General features: G+C 36.9%; 1 protein-coding gene across 3 annotated transcripts in view; it reads left to right on the top strand.

The window, feature by feature from the left end:
- The window catches only part of LOC112057904 (6-phosphofructo-2-kinase/fructose-2,6-bisphosphatase), a 40,164-nt gene extending 15,311 nt beyond the window's left edge, over positions 1-24,853 (top strand). Inside the window, exons 1-10 of one of the 3 annotated variants that reach the window (XM_024098513.2) lie at positions 8,677-8,783; positions 12,186-12,311; positions 12,861-13,021; positions 13,113-13,247; positions 13,562-13,822; positions 14,382-14,600; positions 15,079-15,313; positions 15,748-15,875; positions 18,233-18,265; positions 20,418-24,853. In XM_024098513.2, coding sequence (XP_023954281.1) covers positions 8,720-8,783; positions 12,186-12,311; positions 12,861-13,021; positions 13,113-13,247; positions 13,562-13,822; positions 14,382-14,600; positions 15,079-15,313; positions 15,748-15,875; positions 18,233-18,265; positions 20,418-20,513 — 1,458 coding nt within the window. In that variant the 5' untranslated portion in view covers positions 8,677-8,719 and the 3' untranslated portion in view covers positions 20,514-24,853. Of the gene's footprint in view, positions 1-8,676; positions 8,784-12,185; positions 12,312-12,860; positions 13,022-13,112; positions 13,248-13,561; positions 13,823-14,381; positions 14,601-15,078; positions 15,314-15,747; positions 15,876-18,232; positions 18,266-20,417 lie in introns of those variants that run through there. The other 2 variants (XM_024098510.2, XM_052885679.1) reach the window with 2 other exon arrangements.
- The last annotated feature ends 886 nt before the right edge of the window (positions 24,854-25,739 follow it).

Raw genomic sequence — 25,739 nt, 5'->3', positions numbered from 1 at the left:
CGCAAATAATGTAGCTTTCCATTGGTAAAAGAATTTTCCAAATCGGTCCAGTAGATCCAGAGATTACCCCCGATAACCACACAAACTTTACCTCTTTATAGTATTAGCATAGAAGTTGCTTGGGAAATTATAGTCTTTTGATCATTGCACCACGCACAAAAGGCTGGACCAATTTTGCTGAGGGTAGGGATAGGATAGGGGTAGGGAAGGGGTAGGATAGAGGTAGGGTAGGGGTAATTTAGGGAAAGTGTAGGGTAGGGTAGGGTACGGATAAGGTAGGGGTAGTGTAGGGTAGGAGCAAGGTAGAGGTAGGGGAAGGATATGTAACGTATAGGATAGGGGAGGAGTAGGATAGGGGTAGGGTAGGGTAAGGTAGAGTAGGGGTAGGGTACGGGTAGGGTAGGGTTAGAGTAGGGGTAAGGTAGGGGTAGGGAAGGGTTAGGGTTAGCGGTAGGGTAGGAGTAAGGTAGGGGTAGGGTAGGGGTAGAGTAGCATAGGGTATGGATAGGTTACGGGTAGGGTTAGGGTAGGGGTAAGGTGAGGGGAGGGTAGGGTTAGCGTTAGCGGTAGGGTAGCAGTAAGGTAGGAGAAGGGTAGGTTAGGGTTGGGTAGGTTTACGAGCAGGGTAAGGTAGAGGTAGAGAAGTTTACATCAATTTTTACGCGGACGAAGTCGCGGGCGTCCGCTAGTCTATGATAATTCAATAGCTGTGTACTCCTCCAAAATCATAATTTTCTCTCGATTTTCAATATGATCTTCAAAGTAATAAATAATTAAGGGTGGCGAAAATCTGTACATATATGTATTCTGTGCCCGAACGGCGAATTTTCATTCAGTCCGGGTGGTGAAAACTCACGCTACGCTACTGGTATCTAGAAAATTCTTTCACAATGATTTTATACTTAGATACATAGATAGGTGTCAAAGGTTTTATATGTTACCTACCATTTATATTTATAAAAAATGTAAATATATATAATAATGTAAATGTAATAAATTCAAGATGTAAATTAATAAATGTTAAGAAAAATATAGTGCTGTTAAAAAAAGACAAATTTTCTTTTCAACAAAAGAAAAGTCAAGACCGGTCAAAGTACACGGAGGTATTTTATTATTGGCAACGCTTCTTACAAAAATCACGATATATTTTATTACGTGAAGCAAAGAGTTGGTAATATATTGAAACAACTGTTACTTTGTAATATTTATATCATCTATTATCATACTATTATATATTCTGTGGTACTTACGTAATTCTTTAAGGCCAAGGCCACATTACGCTGCATTTTATGTAGGTACATTACTTGCAGTTGCAGTTTGCAGAGAGTTCAGTTTTATTTGGGTGTACATATGTTTTCTGTGATTTGGGTAACAATTTACCTGATAAACACTAAGCGTGTATATTTGTTATTTCGTCACTAATTAGGTACTGAATAGATTTGACTGTTAGTGGATACCCTGGATTATAATAATAAGATAATAGTAATAAGCTACAGATAATATCAAGTAAAGTTTCGGAGATTAATGTATTTTAACGACCCAAGGGCTAGGTCTTCTTTTTTGTAGGATAGGGCCGAGGGGATATGGTGAAGAGGCCAGTAGCGTGCACTTCATATATGCAAAAATGCACTGCCTGCCGTGACTGATCTCAAACCTGTAAAGTTTCTATTTTGTACATTTCGTATGTGTAGCGTCTACCCTAGTTAAATACCTTGTGCACGCCACTGGATGAGGTCCACCATTCTGTTCCAAGACCAGATTAACCAAGGGAAACAGGTTTACGTTTAAAACATAACCGGAATGTTTATCCATGACTTTGTACTCGCGGCAGATAGTAATTCCCGGCTCAACAAAGATCCCGTCTTTTGGCTCACAATACTTAGATAGAAAGAAAGAAAGAAAGAAAGAAAAAACATTTATTTAAAAAATTGTGCCATACACCACAATGCCTAACTAAGCACTATTGTTGTGTCTGATGCTTCAACCACCTGATCAATTGAAAAACAAAACTAAAGTAGTTGAAGCATCAAAAACCACTTCGTTATGTTTGGCACAACCTTGAAAAAAGGTAACAGCTCAGCATTGTGCCGCATAAACCAAGCAAAGTACTTGGCCAAGCGGCGCTGATTTTCAGCTGCTACCTCGATCCAGGTGACACCACGGAAATACATAGCCACAGTGACAATATGCTATATTATTACCTTTAAATTAAAAACAAACAACCTTGAATTAATATGCTAAATAATAGGACTACGCTAAACAAATAAAAGTGTTTCAACAAATTAAGCAACAATATAAAATTAAAAGGTATAAATAAAACCCACACACACATACACAATAATGATAAGCCTTATATCTAACAATCTACGAGTATAATAATTGAAACATGAAATGAGGAAATAAAATAAAAACAAAAAGAAAAAATTTCTTTTGCATTAACTAGTTTACAAAACTACTGTAGTATGTACCTAAATAACGAAATCTATGAAGATTACTTGGAAATTTCATTCACTAAAGAAGTGAAAACTCCGCCACATAATCCTGTAATTCCTCCTGTTTGCTAAGCAAATATCTTTTTAATTTCTTCTTAAATGTAAACTTACTCTTAAGGTTCTTTATAGGCGGAGGGATATTATTCCAGCATTTAGTGGCGGAGTACGTGAATGAGCCCCTAAAAGCTGCAGTACGATGAAAAGGGACTCGAAGCACATTACGACAAGTTCGTAGACCCCTTTCATTGTCACTAGACCAATTCAACTTATTAAATAAATAAGGTGGCTTGCCCAGTTTGATAACGCCAAAGAGAAGACCTGCAAGATGCAATTTTCTCCTAGACCTCATTTTTAACAACCGGTGATAGTTTAGAAAAGGAGTAACATGAGTTCTGGAGGGAATGTCAAAACAAAATCTTGCACATGCATTCTGCACTCTTTGTTTGATGTCTTTGTAGATAGTATCGCTACTTCCACGGAACTCTAAAGGAAGTTGATAAAAATAGATTAATTCCTGTCCGTCTCGTCTTGTTGGCTGACATATGAGTGTTGAAAGCACGAATTAATTGTGCCCTCGGACACAAAATACATACGTATTATAACACATAGATATATAACACATAGATAGTGTGTAGTCGCCGGATTCGTTAACCGTTATATGAGCCCCGAAATCGGGGCACTTGATGCATCGCTACGCAATAAATACGCTTGTGTGCATATTTGGTGGCGCAGTGGTACGCGCGGTGGATAATTACAGACGGAGGTCCTGGGTTCGATCCCCGTCTACTCGATTAAGGTTTTCTTACTTTGGCCAGGTCTGCTGGTGGGAGGCATCGGCCGAGGCTAGATACCGCCCTACCGACAAAGACGTATCGCCAAGCGATTTAGCGTTCCGGTACGATGTCGGGTAGAAACCGAAAGAGGTGTGGATTTTCATCCTACTCATAACAAGTTAGCCCGCTTTCATCTAAGATTGCATCATCACTTATCATCATTGAGATTGTAGTCAAGGGCTAACTTGTAAAGAATAAAAAAAAAATAGCTTGGCTCTCACGCTAACATAGTCACAGCCTTATGTTTGGAGTGAAAAATTGTTAGGTGTCGAGTCTATAGGTTATTAGTCTAAGATAGATATATGTAATATGTATAATAGTACTAGTCGAATGGGATGGAATGGGTGTGTCGCGCGGCGCCGCGGTGAAGCGATGCGATCTGGGAATGAGTCTATTTGTTGACGGTAGCTGATGCGGTAGGGCGACCATGGTAAATAATACCCGAGGATGTATTGACCGTCAAATAATGTCTGTCTCGTTTGTGTGTTTCGAAATAAACGCTTTTTCTTTCTTTCTTTCTTTTCTTTGTCCAATGGTTAGCACGTGTGGCTACCTCAGACTAAATACCTATGGACCTGCCTCGCTAGACGTTACTTTTCTGTCAAAGTATGCGTTCAACGATCCAATGTGTCCAATCCAACGACTATAAAGTGTCTCTGTAGAATCGATGTTTCATAGAATAGAAATAGAAGGGTGTTGAAAGTTTCTTAGGAAACATTTTTAGAGTTACAGTTTTAAAATTTTGTTCATAAATAATAAAAAAAATACGAAATATTATGTGATTCAAGAATTTATAAAATTTGACCCTTAAAGTGGTGAAATAGGGGTTGGAGGTTATTTCCACGCGGATGAAGGCGTCCGCTAGTATTTAACATATGCTCACAGGCACAAATTATTCGTCCACTTTAATATACTCGCGTCATATTAAAGTGGGCGGATAATTGTGCCTCTGAGTATATAATATATTTAAAGCCTCACAAGTTTTCCAATATCCAAGGAAACCAACCTCGGACGATACGTGCCTTTAATATTGTAAAGAATTTTTTGGCCAGAACAGGGACGAAGTTTTTCTATCCTGGAAAATTAAAAAGTGTGGAAAGCCTATTGAAATATTAAACAATGGGACAGCTGCCAAACATGGGAAGACCAACACGTGCCAGAGCTATTCACGGACAAACAAACAAGCATCAATGAAGTGAATTAAATGCACTCGGCGTACCGATCATATCTAACGATGCTTTATCTGTTTTCTATAATGGACTCAATCTTGCAATCTATGTAATTTATACTTGTACCTACTTACATATGTTTTCTGTGTTTATATTAATATTATAAAGGCGAAAGTGCGTGTGTATGTTTATTCCTCCGTTGCGCTGCGGCTACTGAAGCGATTTGGCTGAAATTTTTAAATGGATATAGATTTTACTCAGGATTATCACGTTTCGCAATCCATGGTCCCCGCGGGATTTGTGAAAAACTGAATTCCACGCAGTGTAATTCTAATCTCTCATTTATTCATTTGTCCTTTTTTTTAATTTTTAACCATGTTATTGAAATACAAAATATATAATACAAAACACTATTAAAAACTATCAACTCTCCGCTCTCGCTGCGGGACATTTGAGTGTCCAACCGGTATTTAGAGATCTCCTCACAATGCGTGCTGTCTCAAGAATCACTGCCTTCTGTGTCCGACCCTTTATCCAGCAGTTAAGCGAAAGTTTCTTAAGGTGTCGGTCGAAGCTTTTCGCTGTAAGACCATTTCATTGTCTGAAATGACTATCGGAACAATAATAATTAGGTTAACAATTCAAACCTTGCAAGTTGGCCTAGATAATATCATTATTCATAAGCTTAATAAGCTTATAGCTTGGCATTTTATAGCTGTATATTAAACAGCTATAAAATGAATCATTAGGCAATCAAAAGTGAGTAAACCACATTTCAATGCTTTATATTATTATCGTAGTAAGTATCTATTGTTACATTTTTTTCTTTCAATGAAGTAATTTACATACAAAATGAATTATTTTCTGTAGGTTCTTGAGCCAATGAGATGAGCGTGTTGGCGCGAGTGAGTCATTCGATTAGTGGTTCGTGTCGTCACGAGCCGATATAGTATGAAATTGGAGAGTAGTAGGAGATCGCTCGGGTGGCCTACTGCCTAGCTCATTCTTGTTGTGACGTTCGATCCGTCCGTATTCGTCCATCCTTGTTTGATAACCTATCATTGATTATTTTGGAATAGGCGGGGAGAATGACTTGAGTGGAGAAGCGAAGTGTTAACTAGTTTTAAAAGACGTCTTTAACCCTATGTGTTTCGGTCGCAACTCCGGGACTTCGCTCAAGCTTATTCTTTATCATTCGAGGGTTTATTGGTAACATTCTTAGTGGGAATTGTTAAACCTGATAGGTTTCCATTCAATAATCGTGCTTTGCTCTTTAAATCCGCTTCTGATATTAACTCTCTCCATGAAAGATACAAATCATAATAAATTTTTCACCTAATACAAACAATTCAGAAAATACAAAAAACATTAATATGTTGAGCACGAGCTTCGAGAGGGGTTTGGCCAATAGTCCAATGCAGATTGGCAGACTTCACACACTTAGAGATGTACGAAAATTCCCAGGTAGGTATGCAGGTTTCCTTACGCTGTTTTCCTTCATCATTTGACGCACGTGATATTTAATTTCTTAAAATGCACATAATTGAAGTTGTAGGTGCATGGCCCGGACCGAATTCGAACCTACGCCCTTTGAATCAGAGGCAGAAGTAATGTCACGGCTTTTTATAATACTCATAGGTACATAGTTACATCATAATGTGATAAGAGAAAGAAATATATTCTCGATATGTAGGTAAAACCCTATATTTTAGTCATGTTTTATATTCAGTGTGAGAATGACTCAAATGTTAGACGCGTCTGTTTTATCATTAGCTATTGTTGTGTAATCTATTGTTTAACATGTTGATCTATTTATTGCTTATTGTCGTCAACAACATAAGCGTAGCTTAGGTGAGTATGTTCTGTGCCGTCAACAATGTGTTCAAATATTTTTTGCTATGCTTCATTGATGTTTGCGGTTAAATTATTCTGACAAAGACTATAATAAGTTACCTTAAGCCTAAGAAGGTTATTTTTATGGTTTCTTGGCATAATGTGTACTATATATCTACCTACAGAAATAGATATTCAATTAGTTTAGTATTTTTAGTTTATTAGTTTGCTATTTCGTTATTTTAGTTTTAGAACTTTGCGAATATCCGCGTACACTGAGAAAAATAAGCTACTTAAATGAGCTACTTACGTAAGGAGCTTGCACATTACTATTTACTACAGGTGCAGCATACGTACAATAGATGCCATATACTTAGTAATGATGCAGTTAACCGTGCTGTTTAGAAGCAACACCACGTTACTTAAGGAGCTTGTATATAACATAGTGCCTTTAGCGTAATAGTGTCTGGTTTGCTACGTATTTTAAGTATGGGGCACTAGAAACTTTTTTTCAGTGTATCCATAGTTTTTACTGAACGTACGTACGGGTATGTAATGACGAGACCAACATTACTGCAGGCTTTGAAGAGGCATGTTTTTGTGCTACATTTTGTCTAATGAGCTTTAAAGCGTTTTACATTTGAATTAGATATATTTTTTTTTCAATTGACGAAATCGTAGCGCTTACCGCTGCCCCATTTCGTAATCCGTGCAATTGCCCCATTACATTGCCTAGGCCACTGTGTAGGTACACAATTTCCTCTACTATTACTGGCATATACTACTGAGGTTGCAATAAAAACAACTATTTCGGCATGCGAGACACAGCTCAAGGGAAGCTTTTTGTATTTTTAAATTATAAGTATCTTAAATCATTATATTTTTATCTCCCGTTGCAAAAAGACGTCGGGAGTCGGCGTAATAGCTTTACTGCAAGTGTCGTCTGTACCTGTCTTCAGGTTTTTTATAAAGCGTAACTTGTCGCGTAACTATCTAAATTTGAAATTCTTTCTAGTTAAACTATACGTGTCTACTGCGTTGGTTTTAAAAAATAATTTTAGTATTTTTATGTAGTTGCCCAATAATATTTATAGCGTAGCGTGCCTGTATCAGAATTTGTTGGGGGGTCCAATGAAGGGTAAAGATTTCAAACAAAAGAAACATTTGTCCAACTCAGTTTTGATGCGCTAGTGCCCTATCTGTAGTATAAAATATCGTTGGTAGTTACCTATAAAATGAACACATAGTAGGGGTTTGCGTATTGGTGGTAATTGTTATTTGTTATGTAAATAAATAGGTAGACACTTGAGTACTGCGCACATGCATATTAGAGAAGGTTATCAATGTTTACTGAAACTGACATCAGCTTGGGTCGACCAATAACTATCGATTAGGTACTGCATCTACACTATAATTTTATGTTACGTGCATTTATCATGCTTAGTTAATTTTATTATGCTATCTATCGGTAGAATTAATGATATTGTGAGGTGAGTGCCTAATGATCTGATGAATGACATGGCAGGTAATTTTCCATTAAAATGAAATGGAGAAACTATTTTAAGGTCACCAGCCATTCCGTGAAATAGGCTGTCTCTACTCTCCTGACTTATTGCTTTTAGCTATCTAAATGCCTTTATATGCTTATAGCTATCTATATATATAATAAAAAAAAACGAAACTATAAGGGTTCCATAACCCGTTCCGGAACCCTAAAATCTAAGTGAAACATTGTCTGTTCGGTAAATAACAGGATATAGGGGATTTAAAATGAAAAATAATATTTGGGTTGATAAAAGAAGTTTTATTTTATATCGATATTATAATGCTTTAATCTTTGGTTTAATAAAATTTTGATCAGGTTTTGTTTATTTACATTGTGTAAAATACCTTAACCTTTGGGTATAGTTTTCAAATATATCTTCGTTGTTAAATTGTAAATAAAGCGTCGTGAGCATGAATTAATATTATTTTAATTAAAACTTTAGGGAATTCACTTCTTTACTTTAATCCTACAAAATAATATTCACTCTGGCCTTGTATCAAAATTTAGAATGTAGCAAATAAAACTAATGCTAATAAAATAATACTTTAAAAAGTGATAAAATTTAATCAGTGCACCAATATAAAACTCTTATTGATAACAGATATTATTAAACTAATATTTATACAACTAATAAAATGTGTATAATTTGTTAGGAGTATCTGATCAATTACTCTATTCCTAGAGACTGCCATATGTCACTGTCACAATTGACGTTATCGATTTGACGCATTTGACGTTTTCCAGTCGCGAATTGCAGTTCTGCAAATGTGATTTAATGTTTTAATTAAATAACAGTGATAACTATTGTAAAATTATTCACGTGTGCGTATCAAGTACACTGATAAAATGGACTTCGACGACAACCGCGCGGAAGGTTGGAAGTATTTAAACAAACAATTTTTCGGAGATGGTCAGTATAATCAGAAACTTGTTGCAAATTAGAAAGGAGTGTTAATTTATTAGATACACTCGTCACCAGGGCGGAAATCTTTGCATATTACGTCGTATGATACCCTTATCAAGTTCAATTTTCTAACTTTTACAGTTAAGTATGTTGTATAAACAAATACCTGCATAACAATAGCTGATATGATTTTTTAAAATATGACCATTGAATAGTTTTTATCAGACAATATCGTCTCTGATTACGTATGTTATAAATGTTTAATAGGTAAAGTTTTAATTGAACTTTGTTTCTAAAGTTTTTCAACTTGTTGCTAAACATTTATTTGTATTTTATTAAAAATCAAGGTTTGTTTAAATTAGACAATTTATTTTATATTACTTAGACCGGCCTGTGTTAGGGCGGCCTGAGGCCTGGAACGTCCGTATAGTAGACAGTGCCCCTTATGACAGTAGACAGCCTGAAGGGAACATGTATGTCATTTTCTGTATTATGATCAAAATGTATCGTCGTTATCAACCCATATACGGCTCACTGCTGAGCTCGAGTCTCCTCTCAGAATGAGAGGGGTTAGGCCAATAGTCCACCACGCTGGCCCAATGCGGATTGGCAGACTTCACACACGCAGAGAATTAAGAATTCTCTGGTATGCAGGTTTCCTCACAATGTTTTCCTTCACCGATTGAGACACGTGATATTTAATTTCTTAAAATGCACACAACTGAAAAGTTGGAGATGCATGCCCCGGACCGGATTCGAACCCACACCCTCCGAAATCGGAGGCAGAGGTCATATCCACTGGGCTATCACGGCTCTTTCAAAATGTATGTAATGTGTGAATGCCAATGCTACATACATGCCAATTTCTGCCTAAAATCCATAATCTGCTTGGGTTTTTTATTAAAAAATGCTCTGTAAGATATTACAAAACAATGCAAAATTGTGTTCTAATCGTCTTTTAAAATACTATAATCGAAACATAATTAAATGAAATTTTTCAAGGATTTACACACTCATTCTGTCCTCTAAAATACTATTATTAACACAAGCAATGAAAGCTTACACCAACTTTCTAGCAGAAAAGATTTCTTCACATATGAATAAAAAGGAGTACATACACAAATATGTTGAGATTAGTTTATCTGTACCTTTTTTATTGTGTTTAGTGATTTTTTTTATGAATAGTTAAAGCTGATAGTCCATAAATGGCTATAAATCATGGGATCAGCTGACATTAGCTGAATCTTATCTTGTGCAATGTTTTGTATTTGTTCACTGTTTGTTTTTATTCACTATCTGAAAACTGATAAACCTTTTGTTTATTTTATATTAGCTCTTTTTACACATAACAATATGTGTAAAATGTAGACACTTAATAAGTGTCACATAGTATTACCAATATTCAGTAAACAAGTACAGCTGATATAACAACAGTAAAAAATGGAAAATTTATTTTTCAACAAGTTCATAATGACTCTATCAGGGTAAGCATCATATAATTTTTTTATCTATGATGGTATACTACTGATAATCTTTACTGATATTATAAATGTGAAAGTAAATCTGTCTGTCTGTTACCTTTTTACAGCTTAATGGCTGTATCGATTAAGATGAATTTTGGTATAATAGTAAATGAAGGACCTTGAAGCAAAATATAGGGTACTTTTAACCTTAAAATTAAAATAGAAGTGGGTGAAATAGGGGTTGAGTGGGTTTGTATGGAAAATCCTTCATTTTTAGAGTTACAGGGTTAAAAATTTGTTCATAAATCATGAAAAAATATAAAATATTATGTGATACAAGAATTTTTTAAAATTCATCCTCGAAAAGTTGGGTTGAAAGTTTACATTGATTTCCACGCGGACGAAGTTGCGGTCGTCCGCTAGTGTTATATAAATGTAAAAGTAAGTGTCTGTACCAAACCTTACCTTTGCACATTTAAACCACTGAATTAATTTGCATGAAAGTTGATGTACAAATAAATGAAATGTGCCTTAGATCAGAATATAGGATTAATATTATTTTCCATGAATTTAACTTTCACGCTACAAAATAAACACACAAAATAGATAAACTTAAATACACATTAAATAAATATATATATACACTGGGGGGAGGATTTACCCCGACTGTCGGGGGTCAGGGCAACAGGACCACTTTTTGCAGCTTGAATATGAGTGAACTGCCATGGAATCCCAGCTGCCTCAGATGGTGAGAAAGACTGACCGGGATCAAACCATTGGCAGATATGACAATTGGGATGATTTCAATGGACTCCATATGCCACATGGTGGCAATCTCATTAGCCAGATCAAGATACTTAAGTTTTTCTCTGCCTCATCTCTCTCGAGATTCTGTTCTCAACTGTGCTCAGTCCAGCACTATGATGTCTGACTTAGAATAGTCCTGTCTGACGATGGACCGAATTATCCGGATCATATTATTATTATTATTGTAATTATAGCCTATGCAGCTTTCGCTGAGGCGCGTATATCGTTGTGCTTCTTATTGCTTCATACATCTATCCAGCCAGTTTTTAAATGCATTTTTTTAATCGGAATCAATCTAAGGTTCCTTTGGGATTAGTAAAAACAGAATATCACATTAAAGTCATAGGCATCTGCTAGTCAAAATATATACAGAAATACCATTGAAAAAAAAATTAAATGACTTACTAAAATTCTATAACTTTGATATAAAATCTCTCTTTTATACTGCAACTTTAAGCCAAGTTAATCAAATCAAAATAATTTATTTTAAATTCTGTTGAAAATAATTAAAAAGAAACTCAGCAGCTGTTCTTTTGAAATTTTTAATGTAATTTATAATTCACAGTTCTTGTTAACCTGTAAAACTTGCACACCGCAAGGCTGTTTGCTAGCTTGGAATCTTCCTCATTAACAAGTAATAACACCACCAACTACCCAAGTAGTTGAATGTGCTATAAAATATTGTGGCATGACGGGTTCCAGCAACAGTGATTGTATTTATTTTGTGGTAGAGGAAACACTTTGAACAGGTCCCAGGACTTGTGACTTTGGGAGTAGGATAGTACCTTCCCTGCCCAACATGTACTCCATGCCGACACTAAACAATTTATGATCAATAATTACAATACAAAACATTATTGCACAAAATCATTAACACGGCTGGCAGCGTGACGGTGTCCACGCTGCCTAAAAAACAACTGAGCTCAAGTCATCAAATACCCTCTAATAATTTATACCAACATACCTCCCCTCCACAGTAACATAAATAATGAGTTACCACCCATAATCGAGGAACTTGTATGTATACAATATACTATGTGCCGTTTGTCTCAGTCATTTTATTTATCATCTGATAGTGATTGATAGAAAGTCAATTCTTGTATAGTATCTTCCTAATTAACAAAGTGTTTTGTTGCAGGGGAGCGCGCAAACTATGTGAACATTCCGCACGTGATCGCAATGGTGGGGCTGCCCGCGCGCGGCAAGACCTACATCTCCAAGAAGCTCTCACGGTACCTCAACTGGATAGGAATTAACACAAGGGGTGGGTAAATTGCACAACTAGTATCTATACAAATGAATGTAATGTAATGTATATGTGTTGTTAAGCGCACATCTCGAGAATGGCAGAATCAATTATTTTTTCTCTCTTTCCTTTGTCTATCAGAGATCAGTCTCTGGACCATAATCCAATCAAATGTCTGTTTATTATGTCGTTTCGGGCTTTCCACATCCACAGATGTAGCGTCCAGGTATGTAGGCCAGCGATTGGCCAGTCTTGTCTTTTTCAAGCGGAATTTTCAGCCTGACGTCTAACAATCTAACGGCCAGGCTGTGTTTATGGCTCTCAAGAATCAATTTACCTATTTTTTTTAAATATTCCTACAGAGAGTTTTTTTGGAGTAGGGTAGGGGAGAAATGCACATAAGTCAAAGCGAAGCTTGCCAAAAGTTCTAGTCAGGATAAGAGGTAATGTGACTCTGTAGTGTACAAAATCATATCCCAGCAGGATTCAGTTCGATTTATTGCAACTTCGGAACAGACTAGATGTTAAAAGTATGATCGATAATACAGAGTTTCTGTTTGTGGACAGTCTTCAACCTGGGCGAGTATAGGCGTCACGCGACCACCGCATACACAAGCCACGAGTTCTTCCGCGCAGACAACAAGGAGGCCATGGCCATCCGCCAGCAGTGCGCGCTTGACGCGCTTCACGACGTCTGCGAGTGGCTGGTCAAGGGCGGCGAGGTGGCCGTGAGTGTCTTACATCACCTACGCGAGCTCTACCTGCCTACTGTACTGTACTGTACCTGCCACATTGTACTGACCAGTTGTTGTACTGCAGGTGTTCGACGCGACCAACTCGACCATGGAGCGGCGGCGCATGATCCGAGACATCGTCGTACACAAGATGGGCTTCAAGCTGTTCTTTGTTGAGTCCGTATGCGACGACCCGAGGATCATCGAACAAAACATAATGGTATGTGCTATTTATTCCTACTGACTATAATTGTCTATGTGTTTTTTTAGATATAGAGCTAAATAGTATTTAGCGATGTTTTTAGATATCACCAGCAACGACATTGTCTTTACTCTTCTAACTAAATCAAAAAGTATCTTCTAACTAAACCAAAAGGTAAGAGAAAATAAAAGAATAGTCCAAAGGGGGTCAAACTCGCGGTTTTGATGTTTGGTGAGGTTTAAGGTCAGCTTCCTAATAATGAAACTTCGAATTACTTCATAGCAGACTTTAAAAGGTGCAGATGTTTTACATGATTTTTGAATTGTTTGCAGGAGGTAAAAGTGAGCAGCCCAGATTACACAAACATCCAGAATGCAGACAATGTTCTAGATGACTTCCGATTAAGGATAGAACACTATAAGGAAAAGTATGAGCCCCTTGAAGAGACGTTAGAGTCGGAATGCAGTTTCATGAAGATCTACGACACGGGAGAGAAGGTGGTGGTCCACAAACACGAGGGACACATACAGAGTAGAATTGTATACTATCTCATGAACATACACATTGTACCCAGAACAATTTATTTGACTAGGGTAAGTTGCAATTGGTACTATTCAGTCATCTTCATATCAGTCGATGGACGTCCACTGCAAAACTTTTTTTTGTAGGCCTTTTGTAGGGACTTCCAACATGACTATCCTGAGCCGTCTACATCCAGCGAATCTCTGCGACTTGATGTCACCAGTCCACCTGGTGGAGGGTCGACCAACACAGCGTTTTCTAGTGCGTGGTCGGCATCTTACACCATGGGACCCAAACGTCCATCCAACGTTGAGATATATTAGTGACTATGGTTCTTCTGTAGATCTCTTCATTTCTGATTCAATCACGCAGGGATACTCCGAGAATAGCACATTCCATCGACTCAAGTCTCTCTCAGAGTTAGCGACCAAGTCTCGGAAACATAGTTTATCACTGGCAACACGCACTGTTCAAAGACTTTTGTCTTCAGGAATATTCATACAGGGATACATTAGATTTGGAACAAAAGAGAGTCCTATACTTTAGATTTTGCCGTTATTATATATTTTGCCGTTATAGTAGACAATATCACCATATATGCCTACACATTACAATTGTTTAAATGGTCAGCACGGCGAGAGCTTGCACAACCTGGTGGGGCGCATAGGCGGCGACAGCGAACTGTCGGCGCGCGGGCGGCAGTACGCGGGCGCGCTGGCCGGCTACATCGAGCAGCAGCACATCCCCGGCCTGCGCGTGTGGACGTCGTGGATGCGCCGCGCCATCCAGACCGTGAAGGACGTGCGCGCGCCGCAGGAGCGCTGGAAGGCGCTCAACGAGATCGACGCGGTGAGTATTGGAGACAATGGTCTTTAGTTTCTTTTTATTCTTTACAAGTTAGCCCTTGATTACAATCTCACCTGATGGTAAGTGATGATACAGTCTAAGATAGAAGCGGGCTAACTTGTTAGGAGGATGAAAATCCACACCCCTTTTGGTTTCTACACGGCATCGTACCGGATCGCTAAATCGCTTGGCGGTACGTCTTTGCCGGTAGGGTGGTAACTAGCCACGGCCGAAGCCTCCCACCAGCCAAAAGGTCTCGTACTGCATCGCTGATCTGTCATAGTTCTCCAATGTCAGACATTGTTCTGGATTCTAGTGGTAGTCCTAAAATGCCAGTCATTGTTCAGGATTACCAGTTATAGTCTTAAAAGGACCCATCGTAATCCTAAAATGTCAGTCATCGTTTGGATTACCTACCGGCCAATGTCAATGGCAACTGAAGTTATTGGAATAACTAGTTTGCTCTACATCCGTCTACCAGGGCATCTGCGAGGAGATGACATACGCGGAGATCCAGCAGAAGTACCCGTCGGACTTCAACGCGCGGGACGCCAACAAGTTCGCGTACCGGTACCCGCGCGGCGAGAGCTACGAGGACCTGGTGGCGCGCCTGGAGCCCGTCATCATGGAGCTGGAGCGGCAGGGCAACGTGCTGGTGGTGTCGCACCAGGCCGTCATGCGCTGCCTCCTGGCCTACTTCCTCGACAAGTCCGCCGGTGAGCGCATTGGAGCATTGGCTCAAATTATCATTTATGATTTGATCACCAATAACGTTATCTCTTATATATATATATAAGTCGTGATAGCCCGGTGGATATGACCTCTGCTTCCGATTCTGGAGGGCGTGGGTTCGAATCCGGTCCGGGGCATGCACCTCCAACTTTTCAGTTGTGTGCATTTTATGAAATTAAATATCACGTGTCTTAATTGGTGAAGGAAAACATCGCGAGGAAACCTGCACGCCAGAGAATTTCTCAATTCTCTGCGTGTGTGAAATCTGCCAATCCGCATTGGGCCAGCGTGGTGGACTATTGGCCTAACCCCTCTCATTCTGAACTCGAGCTCAGCACATCGGCTCACTTTTCGAGCAGGAGTCTCCTAAGTCTGTCGAACTAAATACTGTGGAAGTAAATCGAGCGCACCGTTCCAGAGGAGCTGCCGTACCTGCACGTGCCGCTGCACACGGTCATCAAGCTGACGCCGGTGGCGTACGGCTGCCGCGAGGAGCACATCACGCTGTCCGTGGACGCCGTCGACACGCACCGCCCCAAGCCCGCTGTGAGTCACACACACACACACACACACGCGCACACACACTCACACACAAAATAACTGCGCTAAAGAAGAAAGAAAGAAAGAAAAATGCGTTTATTTCGAAATTATGCCACACATCATTTTAGCCGACTCAAAGGTGATTACAAAAATAAGAAAACTAATGTTGAACAAAGGTTATGATTCACAACATTTGTCAGGACAACTTAATTAACAAATCAAACTGTAACCAAAGTAAGACCCTAGAATGGCAGAGAATGACCTTGAGTGAAGTCACGCACTTGTGAACGTTGTGTGTAGGGTTAAAAGTACCTTTGACTGTTAACAAACACTTCCCTTTTCCTCTCAAGTCACTCTTCCCGCCTATCCGAAGTAACCCCTAAAAAATTACACAACAAGAGATGTGGACGGCTCGAACGCCACGAGCACACTGAAGCCGAGCGTACCGCACGGCGGTAACAATCATAATATCTCCAGTACACCAGGACACCCAGTAAATGCCTTGCGATGTGTGGCATAACCCAGATAATGGTCCCAGCTCAGCATAATGCTACGTGACCTACATTTAGGATATGATCTATAGCTTGGCAACTTCGTTCATAACACTCCCGATGATGTGCGCGGGCCGGGGGGCGTTTCAAACCTGCTCAGTCTTTCCCCCTGTCGCCCGCATATCATGGGAGTGTTATCAATGTACTTGCCAAACTATGAACACATATACTCGTAGTACCACTTTTATAAGTCACATTGGTATAGATTACAGGGGCGATGGTTCCTAACAATCCGATTCCTATCGGGTTACCTTTTAAACTTCCACGAGTTTTACGAAAGTTAATAATAATTTAAAGTACTCAGCCAAAAACACATACAGATTAAAGAACACATGAACGGTTTACCTACTAGATAACGTCAGTCTTCGCTACTGATAGATTAATTTGTGTATTGGATTTTTGGATGCAGTTCTGAGGTATACAAACAATCATTTGGCAGTAGATAGTTGAGACACAGTTTGATCTGTTCATCTTACCAATAGACTCCGCGCCACGAAAGAAGTCCCGCGACTAAAACCTGAACTAAAATTGTCAGCACCTTACGCAAATGACAATAACCGCCATTACCAAATGGCAATGAGCACCATTAAGACATTCGCGCCGCGTCTACGGGACTTGTTTCATGGCGCGGAGTATACATCCAACACCAAACACACTTCCCTGAATACATTTGGTATGATTAGCTTTAGTGGTAAGGTAACTCAGACTAATTACATATGTACTAGTATCGTACCAAATTCACGAATAAAATTGACTGTCGTTTTTGAAGAGGTCGCGGTAAACACACACATCGTAAATAGTTAACACCAATAAATAATTATTTATTGTGTCCTTACATTACACACAACTATTGAATCGTAATATACACACGTATAATTTTTACACACACTTATACAACTTTGACAAATACATTGTTTAGTCTGTAACACAGAGTATTCAATTACTTGATCAATGTTTTATTGGTCAGCCTAAAGAATCGATTATTTTTAGATATTGTTATTATTACAAATTCTATATAAATAAGTTAGAAATACTTACAAATGCAACGTAACTTCATCTTTTTAGTAAACGTAAGGTAAAATTAATTGTTTTTTACGCCATTCAAATACATAAAAAGGCATTTCTAAGAAGCTTTTTACTTAATAAAACTTATTGTGTCATCTATGTTGCTGTAATTTATAAAAGTGTTACTACATTCATAAGCTATACTTCTGTGGCGTGAATGATAAAATTATTTAATGAAAAATTTACCTTGGACTTGCGATGATTACACATTTATAAGTTTCAAAGTGAACAATACAAAATTTAAAAAAATATATATAAACATTGGCTCAGCAAAATCTTATGGAAACACGGGATATGTGTCTGAAGTTCCACTAGTGACTGGAATTGGGAATTAATGTGAACTTTGTGATTTTATACCAATTGTCTGACTGACTTGCAATAGTTAGATGCCATATTTTCATAAATATAGAACAACTTTGGTGTCTGCGCTGGATTTGTGAATCCGAATTTAGAATCTCGTATAGAGCTTTATTAAATTCTCATTCAGGATCATAAGAATATGATCCTGAATGAGAATTTATATATATATTTATATATATAAAAGAACACATGATCATGACTTTCGGCTTCCAGCTACTTGCAAGTCAGTATCTGAATTTGTCTATCCTTTAAAAGTCAATCCCCTACACTATGGGATCACTTACCATTTTATAACGCGGGCCAACTGAGCACACTACATGTATCAATGCACCTTTAATCGGGCAAAATTGTATCGGCCAATAACTGATCCGGCATTATTTCTAACAGGAGGAAGAAGACGACCACGCCACAGGCTCGAACGTACGCAGATGCATTTGAACTTCTTGTCGATGTGTTGCTTGTAGCATTGTATAAAAAGTAAAATAGTATATAACAGGAATTTCAATTCGGAGCCAAGGTGGTAGTGACGTTCATGGATCTAGTTAGAGATCGTGGATCTCATGGATCCTGGGATTCATGGCCTAGGATCATAAGTTAGAGATCGTCCATTAATCATGCGAGTATCAAGAGGGGGAAACGGGTTCTAAGAAAATTATAAATATCACAAGGGAAAGGGGAAATGTAGTAAGTTGTCACGTATTTATTAAAATTATAGCTTCCTATAGGAACACATAATTAAACAGCCTTGTAACGTAACGCATTACGGCGCCACTCCTGGCTTCCCTTTCTGTCACGCATACAGGTTTAAGTTATCACTTCTGTCGAGCGTCCTGAGACGCACACGTTTCCTTTATTTGAACCTAATGATCCGAAAATAAAAGTCCAGAGTCGTTCCTGACGTATCCTCACATGATGATTTCGGACCCTTTTTTATGAATAAAAATCTACAGCCTTGTCTGTTTGTTTCAGTACCTACCCTTTATTAAGTGCTGCAAAAACAAAATTTATGGTGTGAAAAAAAATGAATTTTGCACGCAACCCATCGACATTTTTCTCTTTTCTCTGCCTCGGAGTATGAGACATGCTGTGAGAGAAAAAGCGAGGTCCGCTGGAGAAACTTATAAACCTTTAATTTGATTTTCATAATTCATATGTGCCTTCTTGAAACCCTTGCCTGCGTTTTAGGACATTCCAGGTTAAAGATTGCCAAATAGGCGTTTTGAAAACATTTCGGTTTCTCTGACCATAATAATGTTAAACCAGAAATTATAGAGCATATAATCTTTAATATAAAAATTATAAGCTCCACAATTTTTAGTTCAAGCATTTTGTCATAGGCATAACCATTTTTGAAATGCACTTCAAGGAAGTAGCTTTATTGCGAAGTGACCTTTGAATAGACGAGATTTTCTAAACTTAGAAATATTTTAGATTATTTGTAAATTAGCCAAGCCTAGGTCTAGGACTCAAAATAGCCCATTAGTTTAGGGGTGTATTAATTTCAGAGGGGTTATATTTTCATACTCATCAAATTCTTAGAATATAGTTTTACCAAGAAAGTCAAGATTGTCATTTAAATAAAGGATTAAGAAGTTTGAATTTTAAAAATTCAAAATATAGTCTATTTAATAATACTATATGTATTTCTAATTTTCGTAAAGACATTTCCACGTCAAGCAACATATCGACAAGATTATTCAAAAAAAATACCAAATCGATAGCGTAGAATCAAAAATCATTAGCATGACTTGTAGTAAATAATATAACGAAGAATGGATTGCCAGTTAAGTCCAAACTTATTATCATGGTGTTGGAATCTTTGGTTTGGTTGTGGGAATATTTTTTTTTATTATTAAAAAGCTATTTTAATGTACAATTTATGTGTCATTTTGTGGGTTTTGGGCAATGGTTTACTGTAAATAATTTTTATTTCTTTGCAAATTTTGGTAATAGTGGTTTTTGGTTTGTGGATATAGTAATCGTTCTATCGTTTAAGAAACTACACTGAAACTAACTTGTCGACTTAGCAATACATAATAATATACTTGTATATTGATCGAAAAATCCTTCGAAATTAAATAATTTACAGTTTAATGTACCGACGAATTGAAAACCTCACAAAACAGGTACATAGGTAAAAAATTATTAAAATCTACTTTGTTAATTTACTTGCTCATGCTATTTAGGTATATTTTTTATACTAAACTTCGTTTTTTTAGAATTGCAAAATTTTGTAAACAAATATGGCCGTATTCATCACTGACATTAGTTGTGACGTCATCCTAGGGATGGGCCGTTGATGAACTATATCGAGAATTAACTACTACTAATCGATTTTTATATCAACATATAACTATACCTATAGTTTAGTAAAAATCAATACATGAAAAAAATACTGATACAATATTTAGCATGTTGGTCTATACATCATTATTTGTCATGTGTTTACAAAAAAAAAATAAAAAACCGGCGTAGTTTCTTAGACGACAACATAATATTGGATGTGGTATATTATAGTACATATATTCAAAATCGGGTTTTTATTAATATATGATTGTGATGTGATCCGCAGGTGATACCCGCCCCGCCCATCAGGCCGCCCGTGCCGCCAATCAACGGGGACATCAACGGGGAAACCAATGGGGAGAAAAAGGAAGATTACAATTAGATATGATCCATAAACAATGTAGACAATAGTGACCGATCGACGACTGGGTATCGGCCTAACGTTCCTCTGAAATTTGGTTTTAAAAAAATTTCAGGTTTGAAAATTTGGTTTATAGAAACCTTTCTTACGAGTACCTCGTATTTTTCTACTGTTAAATTGTGTCTTTGATATACTTTTTTTTCAAGGGCCACGAACTGAGCGTCTGCGTTAAAATAAAATATGAAGAATTATGGCTTACAATATCAGACTTTTATGCTAGTAGTTCGATTTTATATTGATGCAAGTTCTTACGATTATACATTTACGTTTTATAATTAATAATATTTATAAATAATAATTTAATTATAATATTATTTTTGTGTGGGCATCGAGAATACAAAAAACCTATCAGAAAATTCAGAATGATATATTGTAATAGTGCTTTTGGAACCGATATTTTTAATAAGGCCGTGATAGGCCAGTGGATATGACCTCTGAAATATCACGTGTCTCAACGGTGAAGGAAAAACATCGTGAGGAAACCTGCATACTAGAGAATTTTCACAATTCTCTACGTGTGTGAAGTCTGCCAATCCGCATTGGGCCAGCGCGGTGGACTATTGGCCTAACCCCTCTCATTCTGAGAGGAGACTTGAGCTCAGCAGTGAGCCGAATATGGGTTGATAATGATATGAGGCAAGAGAGCGCCCGGTCTTCAAAGACGAAAATAGACTATTTCGAGCGACACAAGCGAGTCGTGGAAGATAGAAAAGTTTTTCTAGTATTGACGGACTAACTTCGATCCGAAGATAGCACAGACATGATAATGATAATGATATGGGACTTTCGTTGCGCTTTACCTACTATGGGGATGATGACTAGGATTGAATAGATTGATTTTTATGATACATTCGGGTAAATAAGGTCAATGTTAATTAATTTATACATAAAAAACAAAGATTGAATGGATATTTGCAAAATAAATAAGATTATAAAATTTCAAAAATACAGTTTTAGCTTCCTTACATTAAATGTGACATTTTTTTATATGTGAACTAGAAACATAAACGCAGAAATATCAAAGATATTAGTAATTTTGTTTTAACGCCCATACAAATCTAACGATCATTAATTGCCTACGACGTCATAAGTTCGTACCATTTTGTATGGGGCGTTTTTCAGGGATCCGCGGCAGCGCCGCAAATCTGACCCTTTAAATCCCTGTAGCTCCGAAAGTAATGATCGCAGATACCCTGTTACTTTTTACAAAATTGCTTTACTATTAGCGTACTCTTAATTTATATACAATTTAAAAAAACTGTCATCATCCCTATTCATTTTGAGATCACGTTTCTACAGAGAGCAAATTATTTAAATATTCAAAATCAATGAATGACATAATGTGATTTAATAAAATTATAAAGCGCCATTTTCGTGGCCCATGCATTTTAGGGTACTTTAAATAATGATCTTCATATAGAAAAAATAAATGAATCAGTTTCGGTCGGTCACTAATAATAGCTAATTAATAATTGTAATATAGATATCTGACCAATATTACATGGATAATATTTCGTACGTGTTTGGTAGGACTGCGTTTCAGTTTTAATTGTACAGATAAAATACGTCGAACATAGACTATTTCGATAGTAGGTAATTTGTCTATGACAGTTTGTGCTATTTTTGAGATAGGTTCATAATTTGTCTTGACTCTAAAGTCTATTTATGTATTCACAACGTAATTTACATTAAAAACACTATAATCATTTTACATCATACTAAAGGTCCATGTATTTTTTCTGTACGATTAAAAAAAAATAATTCACGTTCTGCGGGAGTCGACGGATTTGAGACTGATGATAGTGAGTTTAGAATAAATAAATAAAATCATGACGAAAATATTATAACAAACAAATGAAATTAAATTTCATTTTCATTCCCATTTTTCGATGTGCATCTACGCGTGGAGCTACATTCTATCGCAAAACTTAAGTTGCTAAATTGATAAATATTGTCTAATAGCGAGTTTCAGAATGTTGATAAAGATTGCTCATGCTCATAGTCATAGCTTGTTCGTTGATAACACTCCCATGATATGCGGCCGACGGGGGCGAAGGACAGCGCGGGTGTGAAATCGTATACGCGGGGCAGAGGGAAAGTCTGTGCGGGTATGAGGTTGGCGCGCAGGGCATAGCTACCCCCCTCCCGAACCGCGCGGACCATCGGGAGAGTTACGAACGAATTTACTAAACTATAATAGAAACACAAAAGTGATTTATTGGAAACTAGTCTACCGAGATTACCAAAATTTGGTATAAAATACCATTATTTATTAATTGGGGATTTATTCTACCAAAGACTATTCTTGTATTATTTTTTTATTATTTGTAGGTTCTCCAAATCAAACAGATGACATTTTTTTTGGTATTTTTATGAAGAGCTTAAGATAAATAAGGATTAGTAATAAATAGTATATACGAATTTCATAGACAAAGTATACAAAGTATAGGTTTAATACTAAAATCTAAATGAAGTGATATATTTATTTCTGTCGCTTAATCTATGCATCTATTTCCCTCATTTATTTTGTATCAAAACCAGATAGATGATCAGAATTGCAAGAAATAAATATTAACGTTAAAGGAATCCCTTATCCTTGTCATATGGCAATAGGTTCTCAAAGTAAGCAACAGCGCCCCCTTGTGGGCGTTTGAGGCTTTAAGGGGGGATAGTAGATAACACATTAGGGAAAGGAATATGCAGATTAAAATAATATACTCTGAAATTTTGATATTATACATGATGCTCGGGAGTATTTTCCATAACTTCAAGGTGTTGACAACTCCACTTGTAGAAATCGAACTGCATAACAATTTTTTTTTAACTAAAAAAAAACTTTTTATGTGTTATAAAGTAATTCAGATAATTCCGACTATCCATGTAACATACGCCTTTATCTATCCTTGCATTTTAAAATACGTAATCGTAGTGGTAAGACTGTCGATATCGACGAGATATTGCAACTGGCACTACGCACTTCACTAGTAAGCTACTTCATGATACTTATCAATGAATAAGTTTGGCTAATCATAATATAAGGATGCGATATAAGGGACACAATTCAAGATCGATTTACAAAAGAAATATTCATTTTAGAACACATGTTAGACATTTTTAATTAAAGTTATGGGAAATACTCCCGAGCATCCTGTATAATGCCAACTAACTTATAAATGTATCATATATGAAAAGCAGGATTTTAAACAACATTTATTATACTCAAATTTTCATTTAGAAATAAGTAGATTATATTTTTGTATTTTTTATATACTGTCATAGTACCTACTCTTGAAACAGCACAATTTTATGTAATATAATGTTTACTCAAAATTGTTTTAGAGCACGGTTTCAATGGGTTATCAGTTCGCAGAACCCTGTCTTTTCTGTTCAAGCCTTCAAATCACCTGACCGGTTCATTGACTAGACCAGAGATTCCCAAACTTTTAAGAAAACTAAACTCCCACTAAGTACCATTTACACCATATCAAATATGTAATTACTAATTACAAATTAAAGATACTGTAATTTAAATAAGTACAAAAAAAAAATTGAGAATATTTAAAAAGGTGAAACACTTTCTTTGAACTGGTGACACAATTTACCTAATTCTTCACATTTTTAATTGTGTCACTATTAATTCAAAAACTGTTTCATAATTGGGAATTATTTGAACTACAATAATATCTGGGATAGCAACCAATCTGAGTTAATCTAAATAATTTCGCGGATCACTGGTGATTTGTCAACGTAACTCATTTTAGGACCACAATAGAATACAACAATAGCCTTAATCTTGCCCAAAGAAACCACGCTCTTAAAACTTCTACTGCCATAGCCTGAATAAAAAAAATATTTTAATATGATAGTCATGTGAATGTTCAAACAATAAACTGTGACACAGTGGCTTGCACTTCATAGGTGCAACAATAAACTGCCTATACCTTGAGAATTTAGTATGAACTGATTCATTTTGTATGATTAGTACCCCTACCCTAGTTAAAGACTCTGTGCTCGCCACTGACTATGGTTGGCAGTGAAATCTTACAGCATGTGCAAACTCTTTAACTAACTTGTGCTGAGTCATAGCGTCCAAAAACCATTTGAATGTAGCTCCTAGTGGATTTTTTTAATAATCAAAATCGATTTTTACCTACTCCTATCACTTTATCATATTGATATAAAAGATTAGCTATATATGTATATGTAAAGGATTTTTATAAAGTAGCTATATAATGTTAATGTAAATTTATTATTATTATTATTAATTTAAAATTTTAAAATATAAGCGTATTCTAAGCGGGTCTGTGGTTTTCATTTTTCTCTCCTTAATTTTTTTTTCTACTCTCATTTCGTAATACTAACCTATTTTACGAATATAAATCCTCAAGCCATATCACAAAGCTATTCATTCCTACTGGTCGTTACACACTGGTGCTACAATTTTTTTAAAATACAGACGGCACGTCTTTGACTGCAAAAATTCAGGTTTTCTTACGAGATAAATCTAGGAGGCCACGCCGAGGCTAAAATCGAGAAGGCCCAGCGCCGTTTCAACCAATATTTGTGTGAAAAAATGTTTTTAGCTCAATAAATGATTTATTTATTTATTCTATTTGTGTTACAATGGTCCCATTACGTGACAATGGCTTATATAACTTTTCTTGGAAATTTGTTGGAAACTTCTCGGAAATAGGTTATATAGGTCCAATCTTCGTAACCCCATGTTCAGCTTAGATAACCCTTTGACAGTTACCAGTTAGTTGAAAATATATTAAGGGTGTCACATACCCGCTCCCTATACTTCGACGGTTGAGGGTTGACCAGTGACCTTATGTTTCTTACATGCTACTTCCTAAAACCAGTATGATGATATGAACCATAATTGCCTAACTTACGGAAGGAGCTTTGGCTGGAAAACGTTCAGCATTTATATAACAATACACCTCAGTGATGCAATTGTTAGCCCGTGGTCATTGGTAAGTGATGATGCAATTTATGATAGAAGCGGGCTAACTTATTAAAAATCTATTAAGAAAAAAAAAACTTAGGGTGAAAATCCACACCCCTTTCGTTTTCTACAAGACATCGTACAGGAATGCTAAATCGCTTGGCAGTACGTCTTTGCCAGTAAGGTGTCTCTCACCAGCCAGACCTGGACCAATTAAGAAAACTTTAATTGGCCAAGCC

The sequence above is a fragment of the Bicyclus anynana genome, chromosome 14 (genome assembly GCF_947172395.1).
Source record: "Bicyclus anynana chromosome 14, ilBicAnyn1.1, whole genome shotgun sequence".
NCBI classification, from domain to species: Eukaryota; Metazoa; Arthropoda; class Insecta; order Lepidoptera; family Nymphalidae; genus Bicyclus; species Bicyclus anynana.
This window is presented reverse-complemented; position numbering and strand designations above follow the sequence as displayed.